The sequence below is a fragment of the Felis catus genome, chromosome C1 (genome assembly GCF_018350175.1).
Source record: "Felis catus isolate Fca126 chromosome C1, F.catus_Fca126_mat1.0, whole genome shotgun sequence".
Classification (NCBI taxonomy): Eukaryota; Metazoa; Chordata; class Mammalia; order Carnivora; family Felidae; genus Felis; species Felis catus.
In genome coordinates this window covers 22,064,190-22,089,155 of record NC_058375.1, presented here as the reverse complement: position 1 = coordinate 22,089,155, position 24,966 = coordinate 22,064,190, and the positions used below count along the sequence as shown (strand labels likewise).

At 54.2% G+C, this 24,966-nt stretch overlaps 1 protein-coding gene across 8 annotated transcripts in view; it reads right to left on the bottom strand.

Moving 5' to 3' along the window:
- Positions 1–8,457: 8,457 nt before the first annotated feature.
- Positions 8,458–24,966, bottom strand: part of PTPRU (protein tyrosine phosphatase receptor type U) — an 86,260-nt gene continuing 69,751 nt past the window's right edge. For 7 of the 8 annotated variants that reach the window (XM_045035404.1, XM_045035400.1, XM_045035401.1 and 4 more), the window contains 12 exons: positions 21,423–21,459; positions 20,675–20,772; positions 20,475–20,591; positions 19,354–19,508; positions 16,971–17,106; positions 16,354–16,503; positions 14,692–14,865; positions 13,710–13,850; positions 11,574–11,699; positions 11,283–11,440; positions 9,943–10,078; positions 8,458–9,676 (listed from right to left, as the gene is read on the bottom strand). In XM_045035404.1, the coding sequence (XP_044891339.1) occupies positions 9,614–9,676; positions 9,943–10,078; positions 11,283–11,440; positions 11,574–11,699; positions 13,710–13,850; positions 14,692–14,865; positions 16,354–16,503; positions 16,971–17,106; positions 19,354–19,508; positions 20,475–20,591; positions 20,675–20,772; positions 21,423–21,459 (1,491 nt within the window). In that variant the 3' untranslated portion in view covers positions 8,458–9,613. Of the gene's footprint in view, positions 9,677–9,942; positions 10,079–11,282; positions 11,441–11,573; positions 11,700–13,709; positions 13,851–14,087; positions 14,179–14,691; positions 14,866–16,353; positions 16,504–16,970; positions 17,107–19,353; positions 19,509–20,474; positions 20,592–20,674; positions 20,773–21,422; positions 21,460–24,966 lie in introns of those variants that run through there. The other variant, XR_006584098.1, reaches the window with a different exon arrangement.

The window sequence follows — 24,966 nt, the reverse complement described above, 5'->3', positions numbered from 1 at the left end:
ACCTTTGAGAATCATTGGATCTACTGAATTATAAGTACCAAATGGTAGAAGGAGTTGTACTGAAGCCTTTACTTGCTGTAGAGCCTTCTTGTGCTATGGTCCCCACTCAAAACTAACAGTTTTATGGAGATTTTGCCATTGGGTCAAAGTAGCACACACGCAAATGTCAAGTTTCCTCCAAAATCCAAAAAGCTTACCCAAGTGTTTTGATTCTTTTTTTTCAAGGTTGGTAGTATAAGGTGCAGCAACTTAACTTTCACCTTGGAAGGGATATTTCAACACATTCCACACCTTTGAACCCTCAGAAACTTCACTGAGGTAAGAGACCTCTGAAATTTGTGGGATTTATTTCCCACTACCTTGTTCACATATGTTGTAGTTGCTACTTCCTATTCATCAGATGCAGTCAGCTTGTCGTCAGTGGAGCACACCAGTGTGGTGCTTTGTAGAATGTCAAGATGATCACATCATCTGTAGACTACACAATGGCAGAAAACAAGACAATTGATTTAGCTCTGAAGCAAGACTGTGAAGGTATACTGTTAGTCCTTCCAGGTAAAAGCAAACTGTTTTTTGGTGATCTTCCCCAACTGGTGTGGAAAAATGGCAGTAGCTAGGTCAGTGGCTACATATCAAGTGCTACACTAAGTTGCTTTGCTAAGGACACCATGCCTGGGACAGCAGCTTCAATGGATGTCATCACCCAGTGGAGCATACAGTAATCTAATCATTCTCCAAAACCCATCCAACCTCTGCACAGGCCAAACAGGCAAGCTAAATGAGAATGGGATAGGAATCACCAATTCTGTGATTCCAGCCTTCAACAATATCTGAAATTTCCCAAGATGGAGAAGTGCTTTCAGTTTACTATCATGGTAGACAGAAGAAGTTTCAGGAACTTCCATTTAATGCTTCCTTCCATAATTGTCTTCACTTCATGAGTCAGAGATGCAAAATGGGGATTCTTCGGTTTGCCAAGTATGTCTACTTCAATTATGTGCTCAGAAACTGGGGGAATGATCCACTGGACGCACTTGGGTTAAATATCTACCACCTGAATACCTAAGTTGTTACTTTCACTGGTAGGCCACAGTGTTATTTTGCATTCCCAGGAATTATCATAAATTCAGAGCAGGGTCTAGTAATCTCCAAACTTTGGGTACCTTCTTTTACCAAGTGTGGTCACTCTAGTAAATGGCCACAGGTCCTTTTGGTGAAAGCTTAGAGGAAGAATTTGTGATATATACTTATAGCACTGCTGCAGGAGACTTCTTCAAGAGGCCTGCCTGCCTCTTCAAGGGGGTCTGATATGTAAATTGGCATAGGTCTGGAAACTGATGAGAGGTCACAACTCTCCAATATGGTGATTCAAGTCACATTTTGGCCACCAGTCCCAGACGTTGGTTGGTTCGTCGGTTGGTCAGTTGGTTGCTATATAGATCAAGCAATTCTCTAGTAGGCTATCCATCTATTTCCTTCCTAGAAACACACTGACCAATTAGTCATCACCAAAGATCCCTATGGGCAAAGGCATTCTGATTGCTGGTACATCCCTGCTGCCCTTTTTGATAAATGCACTAACTTTGTCTTTGGCTATTAGGTACCGCCGCTTAGCGTCTACCACTCCAGGATCCTATCATCCCCTTATAATCAGGAAGCCGATCTTAATAACAACATGCCCCTGGAAATACCTGGGCTACAAAGCTGAACATTTACAGAATATGTTAAGGATGTAGATTCTCATCTCACGAATATGTTTCTCAATACCTTATTAGGAAAGTGTCTTCTGAGAATTTTCATGGAACATAGTTTGGGGGTGGCTGTGCAGGTCACACATGATAAATCCACTCCAACACCCTATATCTTTAAGTCTTTGGGTTCCCTCTTCCACTTTATTCCACAAAAGTTCTGGCATCTCCACTCACTAAACAAAAGGCATCTTTAAGTTCAAGTTTCAGTCAACCAACCAAGTAAACTGTTGGATCCACCTTCAGGTGCACAAGCTAACACATTAAATCCCAAGTCCACAACCATGAATTCAAAATTATTTAGTGTTATGTTCCACCTTTAGGATCAACTTCCATATATATTTCCCAGGAATATATCAAATCCTGCCATTAGCCAAAATGTTGCCATTCTTCTGTTGTGTAAACTATCTCCTCCTAGATCATGATAGTGCCCACCTGACCTCTTGGAGCATGTTGAGATTTGACTTTCATCACGGATCTAACAGTAACAAAGGGTGCATGTCTTGGGGAGAATGGTCATCCCCTCTCAAGGCATCTGCCACAGGTGAAGTTTTCAAAGGGTTTTCAAACAAAAGAAAACTACTCTCCTCAGATACAAGAGGATAAAGTCTTCCTGTTGGTAAAAGGAGGCTCAGAGTGATTTTTTATTTCATCTGAGTCCAACCAGATATCTCTATTCCAAGTTTCAAGATCCCATTCTTTCCTAATTTGTGCCGAAACTCTCATCTGAAAAAACTGGTGATGCTGTAAACTTAACTGATGTTTAAATTCTACAACCCACACAATTAAAATTTATGTTTGATTTTCAGCAATATCAGATCTGTGGCTACATGACATAAGAGATTCTGGTAAGGATACCACGGAAGCTCTGTGGTTCTCAAACCATGATTTGAGCTTAGAATTAAATAACATGAACTTATCATTTTCTTTCTAGTAAATGCTCCAGTGCATTCAAGAATCCATCCCACACCACAGTCCTCGCAGTCATAATTACTGATGTGGTGGTCAAGTGCAGTAGTCACCTGGGCTCCAAAGACACTTGCTTCAGTTGTCATTGAATCAAAATCCATCACAGGGGATAATATAATTATGATGGTACTATGCTGTGGATTACTAGCATCCCATGTCCAAGTGACAAGGAGCTCAGCACCATGCTCAAGGCCCAGGGCACAACAAAACCAAGCAAAATCCTACATTTGAGGATCTGCCTCCTGGGACTACCCCTGATTCCAATTCTATATCAATTATGACCCAGTCAAGAGACAAAGTTCATAACCCATACGTTGAACATGGAAATTTTAATATAAATAATTGTTGACTAGTAAAGGGTTAAAAGAGGATTCTAAGGGACCCCAGAGTAGCAAGAAAGAAGCATCCAGAAGAAAGGATGTTCTAGGAGGGGTGGGGAGGAGCTACTATGTCCAGGCTGAGGGAGAGTGAATAACAAATGAACTGAAGATTGAAAAGAAGGTCTCCCCCAAAACCAAAATTCAGACCTGGGGTGCCTGCATGGCTCAGTCTGTTAAATGTCCGACTTTGGCTCAGGTCTTGATCTCACGGTTTGTGAGTTCAAGCCTCACATCAGGCTCTGTGCTGACAGTGCAGAGCCTGCTTAGGATTCTCTGTCCCCTCTCTCGCTCTCTGCCCCTCCCCCACTCTCTCTATCTCTCAAAAATAAATAAACCTAAAAAAAAAAAAACTGAGATTCAGACCTTTTCAGTGAGGGAGTGGTGACCACAAGAACATTCAGCCTCTAAGTGGCTAAGAAACTTGCCAGAGAGTGTGGGCTAGCACTGGTCTGAAGAAATGGAGAGTGGGGCCTGAGGGTATATCTGGGGCTAGTCCACAAGGGCCACTAAGGTCTTGGCTCCTGCACTGAGTTTTTGTGTTTTTTTTGTTTTAATTTTAGAGACAGAGAGCATGAGCAAAGGAGAGGGACAGAGCAGAGGGAGAAAGAGAGAGAGACAGAGAGAGAGAGACAGAGAGAGAGAGAGAATCGTAAGCAGGCCCCACACTTAGCACTGAGTCCAACACGGGGCTTGATCCCATGACCCTGGGATTATGACCTGAGCCAAAATCAAGAGTCTGTTGCTCAATTGACTGAGCCACCCAGGTGCCTCTTTTTTTTTTTTTCTTTTAAAGGAAAGAGGCCCAGAACTTGGAAGGGAGGTGCCTTGTTGCTGTTGTCACCTTACAGTGTCCCTCCAGCACCCTCTACTGATACAGTCCTAATATCGCTCCAGCTGGCAAGAGAGACCTGTTTACAGGGTCCAGCTCCAGTATCCCAAAGCAGGGCAAAGAAGGGTGTATTTGGAGCTCTGAGACAATAAATCAATAATCACCATGGGGAGCAAAGGCAGACACGAAAAGGAGCAAAGGGTTTGTTAGGGAAAGAAGCTAGAGGAGCGAGGCTTTCTCGCCTTTTGTGGGGGTGGGGAGCAGGCATGGACTGGAGCCCTGGAAAGAGAACTCTGTCCTCAGCTGTCTTCAGAAAGAGAATGCAGTCACATAAATAAACACAGCTCAAGAAAGCCACATTGTTCGGCTTTTGAATGAACAGAAAATAAAATTCCTGGACAGGTTCCCTCTTCCCACCTCTGGGAATAAGTAGGAAGTGAGTGGAGAGGCATTTCATTTTTCTTGAAGAGGCTTTCTCAGCTCAGCGGCTCCTGCTGACTCAGGCCACCCCCACCATCCACAGATTCAACAGACACTTGAACACTCACTCAACGGCGTTTTCTGCACACCTACTAGGTGCCTGCCACTAAGTCTGGGAGGCTGTTTGCCTGTGGGCCTCAGCTAAGGCTGTCTACAGCTGTCAGTGGCTGAGCTGGGCTTCGGTGTTGAGAAAGCAGACTGATTCCCGGACAAGATAAATTGCAGCAGTTGATGTGGTTCAGGTTCAGATTTGCCAGTATTTCTGTGATGATTAAGGAGCAAAGGCTTTGGAGTCCAGTGAAATGGGTTCTAATCTTGTCTTGGCTCTTTTCTAACTGTGTGACCTTAAGCAATTTGTCTCGCCTCTCTGAGCCTCTTTGCTCATATCAAACGGTTTTGGTGATATCTACCTTTCAGAATTGCTGGGAAGATTAGGGACAATGTCTACATGAAGTATAATGCAGGGACCTGCCAGCACAGGTGTCCAGACCCATCAGACCAAAGCCCAAACCACACCCAAGGTTTCACCAGACTCAGAAAGTAGATGCTTAAGCCAGTAGCCTGGCACCACTGAGTCATGTCAGCTCCAATGTCACTGATGTTGGACCGATGGTGCCCTACCTGGAATGGGCTCCTAGAGAGAACCTAGTCCCTCCTCCTCACTGGACAGATCAGAAGACTCAGCCCCAGAGAGGGCAGGTGTTTGTTCAAGGCCACACAGCATAGTGAAGGCTGAGCCTGACTTCGTGGCATTGAACCATTTGACCATCTGGAAGACTAAAGAGTATGCATATTTCATTCATTCAACAAATAGTCCTCGAGTGCCTGGCATGTGCCAGGCACTGGGCTCAGGGCAGGGGACACAGGGGACCAGATCCACATGGCCCCAGCCCTCTCACAGTCTGGTGGGGGAGGCAGTCAAAACCAATCAACGGAAAGCCAGTTAGTCACCCACTGTGAGAGGGCAACAAGGGACAAACATTCAGGGAGGGACCATCTGAGCTGGACCTACACACCAAGAAGGACCAGCCAGGCAGAGGCTGGAGAAGGGCATCCAGACAAAGAGCTCGGATTGATGAGGTGACAGCAGGCAGGAGGGACATGGGCAGAGACAGGGCAGAGGCCACGTCGGGCAGGGCCTTGGAGGTCACGGCCAGGAGCTCAGCCTTTACTTACAGAGCGCTAGGAGGTCCCTGGAAGGTCCGAGCCCGCAAGTGATGTGACCTGGCGTATTTCTTTCAGTCACTGTGGCTGCTGCAGTGTGTGTGGTACCTGGGGGCTCTGTGACGTTGGGCAAGCCACTTACGCTCCCTGAGCCTTGATCTCTCCATCTATAAAATGGGGATAACAGTGCCTACCTCTCAGGCTTCACAGAGCGGACACGTGACAGTCCACACAGAGCTCTCGGCAATATGCCCCCGGCACCGTAAGTGCCCAGTAAGGCTTCCCTCGTTCAGATCCCCACGTCCCCAGCCCTCGTCCTCCACCGACAGGACGCAGCTTGGCCCGTACCTGTTGAAGCCATAGGTCCCCGCAACCCATCCCACCAGCCAGCCTCCCCTGCCCTGGGGGCGCCACCACGCCTTGCCTTTTTCTCCTGTCACATCTCAGATGTGGCACTGAGGCTCGCGGAAGGTCAGGACGCCTCAGCGCCCCCGCGAGGACGAGGCCCTCGGACCGAGGCCTGACACCACGGTCCCCGCTCTCTCCACCGCATGGCAAAGTAGGTTCTGTCTACGCAACGGCCCCATCAGTTCTGAGCGGCCCTCGGCCATGGGGTGTCTATTAAGCTCCTCTCCATCAGAGGTCAGCGGGGGGAGAGGCGGGGGCAGAGGCCCAGTGACAGGCCCCGCTCTCGATTAGGGCCTCGCAAGCGGCTTTCGCATCCATCGAAGCCACGGCTCCGTCCTCTGGGTGCCCAGGATGGATAACATGTCCCACTCAGGGGCCGGCAGAGAGGTCGAGAGAAGTGATCGCTGCCTGGGCCGGCTCCCACGGCCAGATTGATTAGGACATAAAAAAGCAAACTCAGCTTCTGGCAGTACTAGGCAGCCGGCCCGTCTGCACTTCTAGAAACCCTTTCTGCGGGGATCTGGGTGGGCGGGGGCTCCTACCCCACACCTGCAAGGCCTGCGGCCCCGGGGCAGAGCCAGGCCGGACCTTCCGTCCTCTCGTGCTACAGGCTGCCTTGTCCGAGAGGCCCCCACCTCAGACACATTCCAGAGCACGGGAAAATCAGCGCCCAGGCCACACATTGGCCATTTGGTGTTGCATCAGGGGATCCCCCGGCTTTCCACGCCACCCAGACCGGCCACAGAGCAGAGCGTCAGAGGCCCGGGTTTTTGGAGTCAGCACAGCATGGGTTCCCAAGCTGTTGTACGGATTAAGTAGGAGATAATGCTGGCCGGCTTTTACCAGTCAGGGACCTTGGTTTATTTATTATGAAGCCAGCGCTCCTCCTAATATACAATCTGTCCTCCCTGTTCCTCTGAAAAGCCACTGGTCAAACAGGCATTTACTCCTTCCTTCCCTCTGTCACACCAACATTTCTAGAGCGCCAGCTAGAAGACCAGCCCTTTGCGGGGCAATGGATGTTAACAGGAAGAATGCAGAAACACTTCAAGCTGCCATCTACCCTGCCCAGAACACATACGTATCAGTTAGCTTTTGCTGCATTAACAATCCTCACACTCTGGCTTAAAAGAAAGGACAATTTATGTTATCTTTTCCAGTTCTGGGGGTTGGTTGGACAGTTTCTGCCCAGGTTAGTCACGTGGCAATACTCACCTGAGAGGTCAGCCAGGCTGGAAGGCCCAAGATGGCCCCATCCGCAGGTCTCGTAGTTGTTACTGGCCATTCATGGGATGTGTTCTGTTGGTTCCTTTCCATGTGCCCTCAAACCTTCCAGTAGGCTAGGCAGGCTTCCTTACATGGCAGAGTTCCAAGGGGGCAAAAGCAAAAGCTGCAGTCACCCCTTGAGGCTTGAGACCCAGAACTCACTTGCCATCACTTCCGCCATATTCTATTGGTCAAAGCAAGTCACATTCTATTGCTTGGCCACTATCTGACATGCGTTTGTCAGTACATTTGTCATTCATCAGGTAAGGCTTAGCAGTCAGTTCAGAATGAGTGTGGGGAGCGGGGGGGGGGGGGGGGCATGTACCCTAGCTAAGGGGGATCATAATAAATTCTTAGTTCAGATGAAGAGATGTTGGGTCCTGGAGCCATTGGTATAGGTTGTATTCTCTGGCCAATGGAGAAAGTGAGGCAGAGAGAGTAAGCCAGTGTGAGAACGGAATCAGTACATCATAGAACCAGTTTCCATATGAAGATACTGAGGTCCAGGAACATGAAATGTCTTGCCCAAGCTGACACAAGTTTATGACAGAGCCAGGATCCCTGGCTCTGACTGGGATCCCTACCAGCTAGCCCACTCCTCCTCCACTCCCCTCCCCCTCTAGCAGAAGCCCAAGGCTGGGAATGCCTGGGATGATCATCATTAAGCAGGGTGTGTCTGCCCCTCTTGTGTGTTTGTAATCAGAGCCCTTTCAGCACCCATGGCACCATGCAAGGCACTTAATCATGACTTCTGATCTTATCAGCATCATTCCCATTTTACAGATGGGAACCAAGGCCCAGGGAGGGCAGCTGACTTAGCCAGGGTCTTGCAGCTGGTGAAGCCCATCCACCTGATACCAAAGCCTGAGCCTCCCATGATGTCTTCAAAAGAGCTCAACCCCAGATCCAGCCCCCAGAGGTGAGAGGCAGCTCTGTGACCCTCAGGGGTCTCGGGATAAAGCCCACTGCCTAAGGAGCTGCTTCAGAGGCCTGAAGCGATAGTCAAGAGTTCTCTGGAACCTGCCCCTACAAGTAGAAGACCCCTGAGCGATGCTCTGGTCCACACCCCCACCATTTGATGAATGGAAAAATCAGGGCCTGACCGGACCCAAGCTTCTGCCTCCCAGCCCAGAGCCCTCCCACTGTACTAGGAGGCTGGGGGCAGGCGAGCAGGCTCCACTCAGGGTGGCCAGACACACACAAGGCTGCTCTGTGGCATTCAGAGAGCACATTTATTTACAAAGCGCTTTACAAACATCAGCTTATGCCTCCCCACAGCCCCCTGCGAGGTAGGTCAGTAGTCATATCTACAGTTTACAGATGGGGAAATTGAGGCACGGAATGGGGGTGTGGCCTGCCCCATTTTAAAGAGATTTTTCCCACCCACCCATCAAAAAATAATGAAATTAACAAGAAAGAATCGCTCCTTCATCCCAAAATACACCTTCTTCCTCTGAACCGTAGACGCTGCAAGCACCCCTGATCTAGCAGTGACCCGTCCCCAGTGGGCAGCCTCACCAGGGGCCACAGAGACCTCAACCCCAAGGGCTGTCGTTCAACCTTGCAGATTATCACGGCCTAGGCTGAGGAGTTCCCACCAGTGAGGCTTGAAAGTTACAGGAAGAAGGACTGAGGTGCCTTCATTCTGCAGGCATTGGGTCAGGCAGGGAAGGGGCCCCACAGGGAACAGGGTAAGGATGGGCAGATCTCGGTTCGAGGAAGCTCAGAGCACACGTCAAAGAAGTAATAGTGGGAGGGATCATGAGCAAAACAGCCCCAGGGCTGTAGGGGAGGCAGCAGGGTGGAGGAGGGGGCTATTGTCCCCTCCAGAGAGGACCAGTCTGATGTGCCCAGTCTACCCAGGACCCTCAGGGGCCAGGCCAGATGGGAGTCCAGATGCCAAGCCCCAGTGAACTCTCCATCCATATCCAGAGGAAGCCACGCCGGGTGGAAACTTTGGCCACACACAGGCCCCACAGGGCCTTACTCATCTCTGCCAAGGGCTGGGACAGAGTCAAGGGGCTTGAGCCTGGAGTCGAGGGGCTTGAGCCTGGGTCCTCCCGAGCTGGCAATTCTGAGCGCCTGTCACTCTACCAGGCAGTGCCAGATACACGGCGCAGACCTGCAGGAACCTATGGAGGTAGGCCGGGCTGCAGTCTCGCTAAGCCTCTCCTCGGCCCCCAGCCTGCCCATCGGACATGGTGAGAGGCCCCGGGCACCGTGGAAGGGGCACCGAGATGGCCCGGGGCCCACTCTAGTGCCGTCCCCCGGGGGAGCTGTAGCGGCGCAGAGTTAGGGGTCCAGGTCTTCCTCATCAGTGCTGGGCCTGGCTCTGAGTGCACAGTGGGTGCCCCAGGCCAGGGGCCCCGCTATCTTGACTCCAGCCCCTCCAGGTACTCCAGGGCCACATCATAGCAAAAGTGGTACTGATCCTGGGGAGAGGGAGAGAAGGAATCATGAGCCTGGTCCCTCTTTGGTACTGGGGAAGGGGGGGAGTGGGAGACAAGAGGGCGAGCACGAGCCCTGGCCCATCTCGAGGGGAGAGGGGGGCAAACGTGGATCCCTGTTTTGGCACCACCAGATCAGGACCCACAGCCCAGTGGCGGGAACCACACAGAGGGCAGTGGGTACAGAGGGACCTAGCTTGGCATGGACCGGGAAGTTGGAAGCGGTTGGACAGGGAGACACGGCCTCTCACCAGGGTTTCCACCATATTGGGCTTGTAGTTCCTAAGCGTTTTGGCAGCAAAGAAAACGTCCACCAGGTTGTGGCAGCGGATCATCTCCAGGACTGTGGCGCAGGCGCAGAAGGTGCCACTGCGGCCACCCCCGTTCCTAAATGAGACACACGAAAGGTTTGGGGGTGGGGCTTAAGAGAGGGAGGCCTGAGGCTGGAAAACCAAGTGACTGGCAGAACCGGGGAACCAAAAGGGAGAAGGGTCAGGGCCTGGGAGCCCAGAGGTGACCGGTGGAGCCAGGGAACCCAGGAGGGAGGGCCCAGGGAACCCCGAGGTGAGGGGTGGAGCCCAGGAGGGAGGCCCAAAGGTAAGGGGCGGGGCTTAGGGAACCCAGGAAGTAGGGGTCTGGGAGCTCAGAGGGGCAGTCAGAGGCTAAAACTGGCATCCAAATCCTGTGGGCAGTTAAGGAGACAGCCTCCCGGAGAAAGCAGATTCTGAGAGAAAGGAGGCTAGACACGCTCCAGGAGAAATCCACCGAGACAAAGACAGCGACAGAGGACGGCCGCAGAGCGACAAGCAAAACCCGGAGAGCAGGATGGAAAATGAACACCGAGAACACCAGTCAGCCCCAGCAACACAGACGCAAGGTGCACACACACACACACACACACACACACACACACACACGTACACAGCCACACTCCGAGGCTAAGAGAGACACTTCCTATCCCCTGTGCTCTCCCTCCTCTGCCCCCTGTGACCTCGGGGTGTAGGGCTCCCCTTGGGAGATGGGGGATAAACTAGGCCCTCAGCCGCCATCTCAAGGGGTCTCTCCCATTAGAACCTCCCTGAGGACCGGCCCTGCCTGACTCAGCTCCCTATCCCTATCTAGTATGCTTAGGCTGGCCCTAAAAGGGTAAAAAAGCTAAAAGCAGGGGGGAGTGGCAGTCAAAGGAGTGAGCGTACCCAGACACGCGTACGAGAATTTATGAATGGGGGCATGTGAAGGAATGAATGAAAAAGTTGCACGTGTGCATGCGCGGACAAAGACTGGAAATTCTTTGGCTTCGAGGGTGCTACTGTCTCACGCAGTGAACAATTCTGACAGGACTCTAATTAAACTGGCAAAGTCACGCATCACACGGAGAGTGCCGGGCAGTTGTTCGGCGTTGAGTCTACACCCTGGAAACCGAGCGGAGTCTTCCAGGGAAGACAGGGCCATCCTCGCACGGCCACGCAGAGTGCAGGCCACAGCCGCCTTCCCCGCCCGGGGGGGTTTAGTGCCAGCCGTGAGGCCCTCTCTCAGACTGGGCCTCAGGCCCCCACCCCTCCTCCCACCCCGCAGCAGGGCCCGCACTCACAGGCAGTGCACAACCGTGCGCCCGTCCCCACGCTCCGCCTGCCACTTGTCCACCTCGGCCAGCAGGTGCAGGAAGGCCTTCTTGGAGTCAGGCGTGTCCCGGTAGGCGGACCAGCGCAGGAACTGGAAGTGTCGCACCAGCAGGTGCCCTTCCTGCAGCTGGGGGCACGGGCGGCCAAGCAGGGGGTGTGAGCACAGGGGTCACGAGACCCTGTGGTGACCTCACGAGGGTCTGACGAGGCTGCCCTGGCAACCCCTCGGGTCCTCGCCACAGGGCTCCCGGCTCACTCACCCGAGACATGTTCTGCACCCGGAAGACACGGGCCACCAAGTCTTCATCCACTGAGCCCGACACGAACTCCACCTCCATGAGGCCATACTGCTGTCGGCCGGGCTCCGGCCAGTACTGCAGGCAAGGCTAAGAGCATGGACGGACAGGGAGGGCTGAGCAGAGGGGGCCAGGGCGGCCACCGCCGCTCATACCCAGCCCAGACCTCCACACTTGCCCTGGGGCTCCCGCACACCCTGACCCACTCACTCGCTCCCAACTCCCCTGCAAAGTCCCCCCCCACCCCGGTCCCCGCCACTCACCCATCAGAGCACAGTGCACACCGGCCCCCAACGCCTTCTGCACAGAGACAAACCCTTCCTAGGTGGGCACTAACAATCCCTGCTGTGCAGCTACACAGCTATACCTAACACGCTCGCACACACACATCCCCACGTGAGGCTGCCTCCTTCTAGGGCCAGGCCTCGGGTCACCCCCACCCACCCCATCACCCCTGCCCCCAGCTGTCTCTCTTGCTGCCTCGCTCCCCAGCATCAGCTCACAGAGCTGGGGTGTCCCTGGGGTTGCAGCACAGCTCAGGACCCCCACTCCTTCCCTAGGGCCCCACCATAGCCTCAGGGCCCTAAATGCCCCCTCCTCTCCAGGCTAGACTGGAGACAGCAGAGGGGTGAAGGAGGTGTATCCCCCCCCCCCCAACACACAGACAGACACAGGTCCTCCGGGCCAGCAGGTCCAGAGCCCCAGCTTCGAGGCTCAGCTCTGCCTAGAGCCCAGGCAAGGCTCTTCCTTCCTCTGGGCCCCCATTTCCCCGTTTGTGAAACAGTTCTCAAGCTCCTCCCAGAGGACTCCCGGCTCCGCCTGCTTCCCTCTCTGACCACGCCCACAAAGAGAGGACCCTAGCTTCCTCTCTTCACCCGGGGTCCTGGCCACTCCTTAGTACAGGCCCTTACACATGGTGCTCCCCCCTCTCCATGGATCACTCACCGGCCCTGTCTTCACCTAGTTAACTCTAACCTTCCTACACGTCTCAGCTCAGGTATCACCTCCTCCAGAAGCCTTCCCTGATACATGATCCCCCCAGGCTTCTCCACGTCCCAGGACCAGCTCCACGGCAGCCCCTTCCCTCTGTGCTGTCACTGTTGGTCTTTGTGCCCCGCTCCCCACGGGACCATGAGATCTGAGGGCGGGCTGTGTGTTCTTCTATTTCCCTACTGCCTGCTGCAGGGCCTGGCAGGCAGTGGCCAGTGGGAAAAGGTGGCTGAATGCATGAGCAAATGGTGAACACTGAGTGACGTCTGTGTGAGCCTCCCTCCGGGTCCTTCCCCTCCACCTCAGCAAGGGCAGATTCTTCTCACACTGGATTCCCTCCAGACCCCTGCCCTGGGGCAAGAACCCACCACCCGGAAGTCCTAGGTCATTCATACTAAGTGCCCAACTCGAAAAGAGCCCAGTTAGCAAGGCTTCTCAGCCTTCAAGAGACCGTCATGCTCAGGCCCAGGGATGGAGGGGACAGGGCCAGGCGTGGCTGGCAGGCTGAACATCTGCACTTCCTGGAAGTGCCAGCCAGCCTTGGGAGCCCCAGAAGGAAACTGGGGCAGCCCCCAGGCTGAGGCCACCGGGCCAGTGTCTGGACCAACCTCAGCAGCAACTGCAACATCTCTATCCCTGCCACGTACGTAGCACCTACTGTGTGCCAGGCAGAAAAGAAACTGGGGCTCAAAGAGCCAATGAACTTACCCTAGATCAAACAGTCAAAAAGTAAGGAGGCTGGAATTTTACTCTGCCTTAAAGGCCCCCACCACGGCCAGTTAGTTCCACAGGCTCCGGAAGAAGGCAGCCTGGGGTAGGGGCACAGCTCTGCGACCTTGGAGAAGTCACTTCACCTCTCTAGGTCTTGATCTTCTCACCTGAAGCCCGTAAGTGTGAAGCAGAGTCCCTGGCATACAGCAGGTACTCAATAAAAAGCAGCTATTTCCCTCCCATCCGAAAGCCTCACTCTACAGAAGAGGAAACCAAGGCAAGAGGGAGCAAGACCCATCTGAGGTCACTCAACAAAGAGGTGGTCCATCTGGGATCCGACCCTGGGCTTTGGGGACACGCCCTTGAGCACAGCGAGGCCCTGGGCAGCAGAGGCCTCACCCAGGCAGTGTTGGACTGGTGCAGCTGGTTGAGCATGACAATGGAGGTGCACCCGTAATCGTAGACCAGCCGCCAGAAGTCAGGCGTGGTGCTCTGTAGCGGATGCAAGGTCACGATGAAGGCTGCGCTCCGTGTGTAGCTCTGCAGGGAAACCGGGACTCAGCGGGGCCTGCAGCGCCAGGGCCTGAGCACCCCCACAGGCTGTCCTCCCACTCTGCCCACCCTGGGCTGAACAGCCCTCCCCTCGGGGCCAGGCTGCCTCCAGTGGCCCATTTTAGAGGCTGGCCGGCACACTGAGGCCTGAGTTCATAGGGTGAGCCCCCAGGCCTCTGGTGCCCAAGCCCACGGCCCTTGGAACTAACCACAAAAGGTTCTCACGTTTGTGACAATGGGAACTTGGGCATGGTAGTTAGAGGCTGGCCAAGCTTGCTCCCTGCCTCAGGGCCTAGGCAAGTGCTATTCCTGTTGCCTAGAACAAATTTCCAAAATATTGATATGGTTCTCTCCCTCCCTTCTTTGTGCTCTTTGCTTAACAGTCACCTGCGCAAAGAGGCCCTCCTTACCACCTCAACAAAAATCGCCATATACACACACTCCAAAGCCCCCACTACATATTTCTTCTGCCTGGTTGCTTTTTGTAGGAATTACCAGTGTATATTTGCTTACTGGCTATCCCAACCCATCACCCAAATACAAGTTTCAGGAAAGCAGAGATTTAGGGGTATGGTCTTTGCCCGGCACGTGGTAGGAGTTCAATAAATATTTTTGAATAAATAAATCTCCACGTCCCTTCCGACTCCATGGGTGAAGGGTCTGAGACCCCAGCTCAGGGCCCCAGACCAGTCACAGGCACTGACGCCACTCCCTGCCCTGACCTCATCCCGACCAGAGCCCTCGGCCCTTCCCCCTTGGCTCCCGAACCTTCCCAGATACTTCCCAGTGCGGGAATCCCAGAGCCCACCCCACCCCCCCAAGCCCTCACGTCAGTCAGGGCCGCGTTGATGTAGTTGTTAGGGTCCCCGTCGGTGGAGATGAGGAAGGGCAGGCAGCGGTCGGGCGGCAGGACATCCATGCTGCGGTTCTTGTCTCGGTTCCGGGGCAGCAAGGCGATGCTGCACTCTTCCACGTCCAGGGGTGGTGTGACCGAGTTCAGCGTCTAAAGGAGTGGAAGGAGCAACAGGGTGGGCGTGGGTGAGTATAGACATCCAGTGTTTGCTGGGCCTCCTCACAGCTCCCGCCGAAGGACACTGAGCTGGGCTACTAACCCCATTTTATGGTTGGAGACCTGAGGCCCGGACAGAAGGGAGAGAGGGCAGGGACCTCAAGCTCCCAGCCTCCAGACCGCGCAGGCTCTGAACAGCGCTCCGGAGACTCGAGTCTGCCTCCTTGCTCCCTGCATCACCTTAGACAAGCTGTCCTACTTCTCAGCACTGCTTTTCTCGGCCGTAAAGTGGGATAATAATATGCCTGCCGCGAGGGGCTATCGGAAAGATAAAGAGATGACGCCAAGGACCAAGCATGGCACCAGGCACATGGAAGGCTCCAGACGTGCAAGGCGCAGTGAGGACCGTTACGAGCTTCTCAGGCGCTTTCAAGAAGACAAGCCTGGAAGCCCCACGTCTTCTGCAAAGCGGACTCTGGGGGCCTGGCAGAGATGGTCAGCCCCGTCTGAACAAAACGCAAGTCCGAGGCACCTGTGCTGCCACAAGCCTGGGACTCCAGGTTATCTCCTCCACCTCGTGCCTCATATAGCCTGATCGATGGGGTCTCGGCTTCTTTCTCTTGTCCTTGGGGGTCCCTAATGGGGAGCCCCAGTCTCTCACGATCCCCAGAGCCCAACAGGCCCCAAGAATCACAGGCAGCATTTCCTATGACACCAGCCTACGCTGGCTGGACGGCATCAGGTATCCAGAAGGTGCCACCCCACGGAACCCTCACGGGAACCTGGAGTACAGCGGACATGTGGGGTCTCTGCCTGCCCACTGAGAACCAGCCCTCCCCCATCTCAGTCACATGACATGCTGAGAGTGGCTCCACCCCCAGAACCCCTCCTGGGCCCATCAATGTGTTCCATCTTCCTGGCCCCAGTGACTCGCTCCGGGAAGGCACCGGAGAGGCTGGTCTAAGACTTCTGTTCAGGCTGTTGGGAGTCCTTTCTCCAGTCTCCTGACATGAGCCTGGCACTGCTGGGGGCGGCCAGGGTGTGGGTCTGAGAAGCCGAAAACAAAGAAAGCAGAACTAAAAATGGGCAGAGGCTAAGTGTTGGCATCATCATCTGAGCCCCTGGATCCAGCCATAACTGAAGCTGCACCATCTTCAGACTTGTCCGTTACAAAAGTCATGCAGTTGGATTTTTGTCAGCAACCAAAGTTGCAAATCCTGAGAGTACAAACACTGCAGGGGCAATATTGACTTGCTTTCCAGGATAAGAAAACCAAAACTTGGAGAAGTAATGTGAGTGTTCAAGGCCAGTCTCTAAGTCCTTCCCAGTAGCCCCATTCGGTCCCTCTTTCTTGGCTCTCAATGACGCCTATAGCACTGAGGACTTCCCAATACACACACACACACACACACACACACACACACACACACACACAGAGTCACAAGCCACATCCACACTCCTATACACACACTCATGCCCCACCTGGAACTCTTCCCGCAGCTGGGAGGAATTACTCTGGGGGTCAATGCGGATCATCTCCTTGTAGGTGGCCTTGAACTCGCTGACAGGGATAGTGGTCTCCCCACACAGGCAGGCCTCCAGGATTGCATCATGAATGAAGATGTACTGCTCCTGGAACAGGAGGAGAGAATATAAGGAACCAGGAGGGGAAGGGGACCAGGACCTAGAGATTTGGGGGTGATGGCAGGGGGAAGCGAGCCCAAGGTTGAGGCAGGGGTGCTGGAGCCCAACCACGTGTTACTACAGGTTGGACCAACCCTGCTGGAAACAACTTTCATGGGTACGTTCACTCATCTCATATTCATCTCTATAATAACCCTGTGAGGAGCTCTGGAGGTGAGGGCAGAGCAAACACGAGTGGATCTTGACTGTAGAACCTGACCCTGGCCCACCGCTGTTTGACCTCACCCGAATGAACACAGTGGTGCGGACTCTGGGAAGACGCTAAGAGGCTGGCGGGCCAAGTTCAGGCATCTCAGCCCCAAGGACACCCCTCTGACACATTCCACCAGCTCTGAGTTCCGCCACGAGGGACCCAAGTCCTGGAGAGGGGAGGGGAGGAGGGCTGCGTCCCCTACTTCTGTCTGGATCATGTTGACGCGCCGGGAGCAGAGGGCCTTCACACAGTTGTAAATGTCCACAACGCCCTCACACTCCGCCATGTCCAGCATCACATCCAGAACGATGTAGCAGCCTGTGCGGCCGGTGCCCGCGCTGGGGAGAGAGCAGCCAGGGGCCCCGTCAGAGCCTGGGGAGGGAGCCCGGGACCAAGAAGGGAAGAGGGGTTCTGGGGTGCCTGGCCATGCCTACACCACACAGGGACTGGGGGATAGAGACAGACACCCCACTGCACCAGCAAGGAGGAGCCAGGGAGGAGTCTGTAGCAGGAGTCGTGGTGAAAGGTGACACAAGACAGAGCTGGGGACGGGCCTCAGGAGGGGAGAGGGGGAAGGGTAGCAACTTAGCTGGGGAGAGGACAAAGGTGATGCTCAGAGCTTCATCCAAGAATGTTCTTGCCTCCTGGGTATCCCCAGATCTACACACCCTTCGAAGCCCCACACGTTCACAGCCGCTCGCATACTCAATGGAGCCTCCCCAACCCTTCCCCCGACATCGTTCCTCTGAGCTCCGAGAGTAATTCGGGCAGGCTCTTATCAAACCCTCTTCCTGCTACGCGGTCATTGTTTTTGTGGCTGTCTCCCTGACCCGACTGGGAGCTCCTCGAGAGCTGGGCTGGGTCAGACCCATCTCTGGGATGCTCATGGTCAGAAAGAGCTGAGCAGAGTTGAGGGGCGGAGCGAGAGGACAAAAATGACACCAAGCTGTCAGGCTCGAAATGGTGGCATCGGAGCGTTAGCAGGAACGCACAGCAGTGGGTCTTCCACACGCCCCTGCTGGGGGCTGAAATCAGTACCGCCACTTCGGGAAGCGGTTTGGCAGTATCTACTTAAAAGCGGAATGTTCACATGGCAGCAATTCTACCCCACGTACATACCCCCCAGAAACGCACGCGTCTGCCGGCCCAAACACAGGCAATAGAATGTCCTTAGTGGCTCTATTCATAATAGCTCAAAGCTGGAAACCACCCAAATTCCTATCAATAGCAGAATGGATGAACACACTGTGGGTGAGTCACCCAGTAGCCTGTGATCCGACAGGGATGAATCTTACGCACATAAGGTTCAGACGCCAAAGAGTGCACACCGTAGGATTCCATTTATGCAAATTCAAAAACACAAAATGAATTTACGCTTGAGATGGCAGGATACTGATTGCTCCAGGAGCGAGCAGGTGGGTACAGACGGGAAGGCGGCTCAAGGGGGCTTCTGGATGCTGTTAGCGTTCTAGTTCTTGATCTGAACAGTGCTGGTGATTTCACGGGTGTGTTCAATTTATGGAAAATTGATAAAGGTATACACTTATTACGTGTGCACTTTGCTTTAAGTATGTTATACCTCAATGAAGTCTTATTTTAAAGACGGTATCTTGGGGCGCCTGGGTGGCGCAGTCGGTTAAGCGTCCGACTTCGGCCAGGTCACAATCTCGCGGTCCGGGAGTTCGAGCCCCGCGTCAGGCTCTGGGCTGATGGCTCAGAGCCTGGAGCCTGTTTCCGATTCTGTGTGTCCCTCTCTCTCTGCCCCTCCCCCGTTCATGCTCTGTCTCTCTCTGTCCCAAAAATAAATAAACGTTGAAAAAAAAAAATTAAAAAATAAAGACGGTATCTTAAAGAAGCCTAAAGACACCAAATGGAAATAGCCTGTGGGTGGCAGGGCAGGGAGGGACTGAGTCTGCCATGTGGTATTTGGGAAGCTGAGCGGAATCCAAGCAGAGGAGCCAGGACAGATACAGAGGCCAAGGACCTTTGGGTCGGGGAATCAGTAAAACCACAGGGTTAGAGGCTAAGCTCCCCAGGAGGGGAGTGGGGGCAGGAACCAGACAGGACACTGAAGAGGCAAGAGAAAGATGTGGAGCCAGAGAGGAAGCAGAGCAGAGGAAGGGCCGCCGGGGTCACAGGAGCCGAGCAAGGCAGGACCGGGGACAGATAGGAGTGAGGGCCAGGAGTTGCACAGGGTGTGAAAGCCAAGCAGTGAGAAGAGCCCATGGGACTTGGAGAAGAGAAAGCAAAGCCCCCCCCCCCCCCCGCCCCAGCACCTGGGCCAAACCTAGCACGCAGGTGTGCAATGCACACTTGCTGAACAGAAGCAGATAGAACTCAGCCTGCCTGGTGCCTCACCAAGCCCCAGCCCCCTCTGTCTCCGGCGCCTCCTTAGCCTCTAGGCCCAGGGCCTCTGCAGATCCTGGGAAGCATATGAGGGTGCCGACCTCAGAGCCAAAGCTCAAGGGGCCCTTGGGGGTCAGTCTCTCCTCCGTCTCTAAGCAGGATGAACCTAAGCCTAGTCTCCCTCTGGGACCTTGAACACCACCACGCCCAGTCCTCTTCTAAGGATCCCGGTGCCTCACCTGCAGTGGATGACGACGGGCCCGGCGTCAGGTGGGGTAGAGGCCTTCACGCGCCGGATGAAGGCTAGCAGCCCTGTGGCGTGGTAGGGGACGCCGTGCTCCGGCCATGCTGTGAAGTGGAACTGTCGGACCTCGTGCCGGGCAGAGTAGCCTCTCTGGGGAGACAGGCAGAGTCACTGCTGGCATCCGTTAGACACCTGCCGGTTAAGCATCTCACCCCAGGATCTCAATTAATCCCAGTGATAAACTTACGAATGGGTACTGATGACTCATCGTACCAGCGAGAAAACCAGGGCCCAGAGAGAAGAAACTGCTTGCCCGAGGTTAGACAAGATGAGCACGACACAGGAAAGGGGCCAGGGCCTGCCTGACGCCTAAACCTGTCTGCCAATCGCCCACCTCTGCCACCGCGTTGCCGTGCAACCTCCAAGAGGTCACTTTGACTCTCTGGTCTTAGTCTAAAGGGGGAAAGTGTCTCCTTTGAGGATTTACAGAGGATCAAATGGGATCACAGACGGGAGGACTCGGCCAGTCACTGGCCATGTGGCCTCCTGAGTGACGCAATGACTCCACCTCATTGTCTTTATTTGTACAATGGGACTAATGGAAACACTTCATTCCAGAGTTTTCAGAGTGGAACCAACACATGTCACAGCTCAGCACGATGCTCAGTGCAGAGAAGGACCAACACCTGGCAGCTGTCATCATCTCCAATTCCTCTTGGAGTCATCAGTAAAGGGCAGTCCCCTTCCTGTTCTCCCACAATGCTCCCAGTAATGCTCCTCTTCCTGTCCTCCTGTAGTGCTCCCCTTCCTGTGCTCCATCAATGCTCCCTGCAATGCTCCCTTTCCTGTCCTCTACCAGTGCTCCCTGCAGTCCTCCCCTTTCTGTCCTCCAGCACTGCTCCCTGCAGTGTTCCCCTTCCTGTCCTCCAACACTGCTCCCTGCAGTGCTCCCCTTCCTGTCCTCCAGCAGTGCTCCCCAGTCACAGAGCGACTGCCTTGCCAAGGAAGACAGCGGAGCCCTCCTCACCTCTCCTGCTTCTGCGCTGGCAGGTGGGAGGTGGACTCTGCCCCACCTCTGCAGGCACCCCTGGAGGGACCACGTGACAGGAGACTCACCCGCTCCAGGGCAAAGGTGCGCACGACATACTCGGCCAGAGTCTCCGTCTTCACCAGCGTGATCTTGATGTCCCCGTACATGTCCGAGTCCTCCGGCCAGTACCGTGAGCACTTCACCTGGAGTCCCACGGGAAGGCTCAGTAGGCTCTTCGCTGCCCCCCTTGGCCCGCCTTACCCCCTCACCCCAAGGCCCTGCTTACCCTGCCCACCTCCACCAGCTTGGTGATCATGACAATGCTGGAACAGTGCTCCTGCCACACCATGCGCCAGAAGTCGTAGACCATCTCGGGCTTCGGCCCTGGGGCGCAGAGGGTGCTAGTCCCTGAGGCAAGGTCTCCACCCAGGGCCAGCACACCTGCTGCCCGGCACCACCACCCCAGGCCAGGAGTCTCCCGAGCCCCATGGAGGGCTTCGTGCTCATTCCACGCCCACCCCACCCAATGCCAATTTGTGCCTGGAGGGCCCTGAGAGCATCAGAGAGGGCCTGGCTGGAGACCCCAATCATCCTGAGTGAAACCCAGGGGGGCAGAGCTGGAGGGCTAGATCCTTGGTCTATAGTGCAAGTCTCCCGGAGGGATGGACAAGTAAATGGTTGGCAGGGGCGGGGGGAAGACAGCCAGCGGGTCCCAGGAACCGCCCACCCCACCCCACCCCCCACCGAAAGGCACAATCCACACTCGTCAGGACTGAGCCTGGCTCCCCCCTTCTGCATGCACCACCTCAAAGACAGACAGATGGACAGACATGCGCTGAGCATGTAGGGGAGACACAAACACAAAGAGGGGCAGAGACTGGTGGCCGGGTTCCAGAAGACCCAACCAGACAGTGGGGCTCAGACAGTAGAAAGACAGCAGGGAGCAGACGGGGAGTCAAGCAGATCAGAGCGAAGGCAGAAAGGCGGCAGAGGGCATTCAGCACACGGGGGCACACAGGCAGAGGTGCAGGTACCTTGAGTGGCTATGAAGTGGTTTGACCTGTGGTAACCCTGGAACGGGAGAAGAGGGTGTGGTGAGACCCTAGGGAGCAGCCCCGCACTCCTTCAGATCTCACCCCCTCTGCCCTCCTGTCCCAGAAACAGCACACACACCCATAGGCAACTGTCCACCCTCTTCCCTAGGCCCTCCAAACCGGGGTGGCCCTGCCCTCCCAGCCCCCCAGCGAGGGAAGAGCAGCTGGGACACCAGTGTCTTGGGTCCAAACCCATCTCTGCCTCTCTGCAGTGTGACACCACAGAGGACACGACTCCTTTATGGGCCTAAAAGGTCTCTCCGCCCACAAACTGGGGGGAATTACCCACAATCAGCTTACAGCCCAGCTGTTTGGATACAAATAAAGACCATGGTGACCCTGCCCAAGTTACCAGGGTGTCCCCAAAGCCCCAGAGGCCTAATCAACCCCAGACCCCAGGCTGGGTCTTATCAGTCACCCCAGTCCCCTTGTGGCAACCAGATGGGCAGTGCCCCCTCCCCGCGACATGTCATCCAGAGTTTGGGGAACCCAGGGACCCAGATGAAGGCCTCAGGCTGGAAGCATATGGGCACATGGGTTACTCATGGCCCTCAGATAAAATGTTTTTTGAATCTTTAAAATCAATAATAATTTTTTGAGACCCTATTATGATCACATACTGCGCTAAGCACTTTACCTACACTATCTCCCACAAAAGAGAGGGCAAGAGCTACTGTATCATCCATCCCGGAGCCCTCGGGCTGCAAAGGGGAGCCAGCCCCAACTCCCACCCCGAAGCCACAGCCAAACCCCGAGGTCCTGCCCTCACGTGACTGACACCCAGGGCATCAATGCAGACAACATGGGAACGATCAAGCTCGGCTGCTCACCTCAAGTTCACGGCCACAACCCAGCTCCCCCCGCCACCCCTTACTCTGGCGCAGAGGGAACCCTGGAGTCAGGCTGCCAGAGTTCAAATCCCAGCTCTAACTCTTGCTCGCCGTGTGCCCTCAGGCAAATCCTATCATTTCACTATGCCTCGATTTTCACATCTACAAAATGGGAATTACAGTATTTCCCTCCTAGGGCTGTTGCGAGGAGTAAACAAAGTAACGTGGGTCAGGGGTTTGGTGTAGGTCAAGGTCAGTACTTAATCAATAGCAACCATTAGCACCTGCTACTACTTTAAAGTTCAAAAAGCGTATCCCTGAAGATTCAAATAGTACGGATGTCAATAATTCCTAGGGCAGACGGCTTACTACGGGGGTTAAGAATCCGAGTTCGGGGGCGCCTGGGTGGCTCAGTGGGTTAAGCGCCTGACTCTTGACTTCGGCTCAGGTCACGATCTCACGGTTCGTGAGTTCGAGCCCTGCATCAGACTCCGCACTGGCAGTTCGGAGCCTGCTTGGGATTCTCTCTCTCCCCCCTCCCCGCTTGTTCTCTCTCTCTCTCTTAAAATAAATAAACTTTAAAAACAAAAACAAACAAAAAAAAAGAATCTGAATGTGGAGAGTCATGTTGACCTGGGTTCCTAGCTCGGCTCTACAGAACAGCCATGTGGCTCTGGGCACTAAAAAGGCACTTCTCAGCCTTCAACGTGGACAGGAATCTCCTGCGGATCTTGTTGAAAGGGAGATTCAGATTCGGAAGGTCTGGGGTGGGGCCCAGGATTGTGCAATCCAAACTAGCTCCCAGGTGGTACCAGTACCGGATCTCAAGACACACTGGAGTAGCCGGCCCCTCAGCCTCTCGGAGCCTCTGGTCCCTTCTGCAGCATGGGGATAACAGTGAGACCCCGACCCCAGAGATGCTGCTCTACAGCTACAAACCATGCCCAAAACACAGTTCAAGTTACCCACAGTGAAGAGTGCCCCAGAGCCACTCTGCCCTCACTAGCGGAACCGCTCTGGATATACGCTAATTCCCCAGCCACCGCCTCTGCCTCAAGTCCTCGGCTGAGCTGCTGGGCAACCGGGTCCCAGGGGAAGGCCCAGCAAAGGGGCTCCCAGGGCTGCCCTCCCACCTCCAGCACCGGTCAAGCTGGGAAGAAGCTGCTCCCCCTAAAAGCAGTGTGCCTGAGACTCCCACACGAGAGCAAGCATCTCTTCTGATTCACCCATCTCTGCCCCTCCCTCCGGTGCCCGGCACAGTGCCAGCACCCAAGCTAGTCAGCCGGTACAGTACATAGCTGAACAAGTTTTAAACAGATCATCCTCAGTATCTGCACATTAACTTTTTCATTGCACATGTGCATTCCTGCACAATTATATTACACAGAGAACGCTACAGTGGGAAGTGTAAAACGATCAGGTGTTAGATCACTTGGAGCACACCCACTTGAGAAACCAGCATCTGAGAGCACACTGGTCCTCGCACCCTGGGCATCAGCGTGACCTGGGCGCCTACTCCTGGGGCACACACCCCCGGCTGCCTGGAGCCTCTCGTTGAGTGGTTCCGGGGGACTGACCACTTGCATCACGGACAAGAACCCCGGGGCATCTGGACGCTCCTCACCGGGAGAGAACCACAGTCTAGTATGAGGGTGGAGGGCTCCTGCTGGGCTTGAGGCCCAGCTCCGTGCGGCCATGAACAAGTCACTGAACTTTTCTAAGGCTCCATTTTCTCATCCACCAACTGCTAGTCCCTCCCTCTCAGAGTACGGTAAAGAGGAAATGATGGGCCTGAGGGTGCCGGCACAGAGCCAGGTGCCCAGCCGATGACACTCTTGTTGACTAGGATGTGAAGGTGTATTAAACCAAGTCTCCTCAGGGCACCGAAGGGCGACAACAAGGAACCAAAAGGGTGGGACTATGTGTTGTATGGAGATTCAGATATAAAGAAATGTACCTAGGGGCTTCTGGGTGGCTCAGTTGGTTTGCCTCAGACTTCAGCTCAGGTCATGATCTCATGGCTCAGGAGTTCGAGCCCCCCCCCCCCCCCCCCCCCGCGTGTCGGGCTCTGTGCCAACAAGCTCAGAGCCTGGAGCCTGCTTTGGATTCTGTGTCTCCCTCTCTCTCTGTCCTTCCCCCACTTGTACTCTGTCTCTCTCTCTCTCTCAAAAATAAATAAAATCATTTAAAAAAAAAAAAAAAAAGAACTGTACCAACTGTACCTATATTCACCACCTCCTAAAGGGGGCGCTAGGGCTGAGTATATCCACTGCATTTCATGGGCCTAATGTTCCATTTAAATTTGGGACCTTTACAAACTGTTTAAGCACACTCCAAATGGGGGGCAGGGGATGTCTGGGACCAGCTGCTGGTCCTCCAGCAGCTGTCACCACATGGACTTTTCACTTCATATATACAGAGATGTGTATATTTCTGTACTGTCTGAAATATGATAATGAACTATATTTTTACAATCTTAAAAAAATAAGAAATATTTTTTAAAAGAAAATTTTTTAAAAGAAAAAAGGAGGTAAAATAGAAAGATACCCACAAAATAGCAAATAATCCCATCAAGTTATCAAATATTATTTAAAAAAAATAATATACAGTTGACCCTTGAACCAGTATAGGGGTTAGGGGTGCTGACCCCCTGG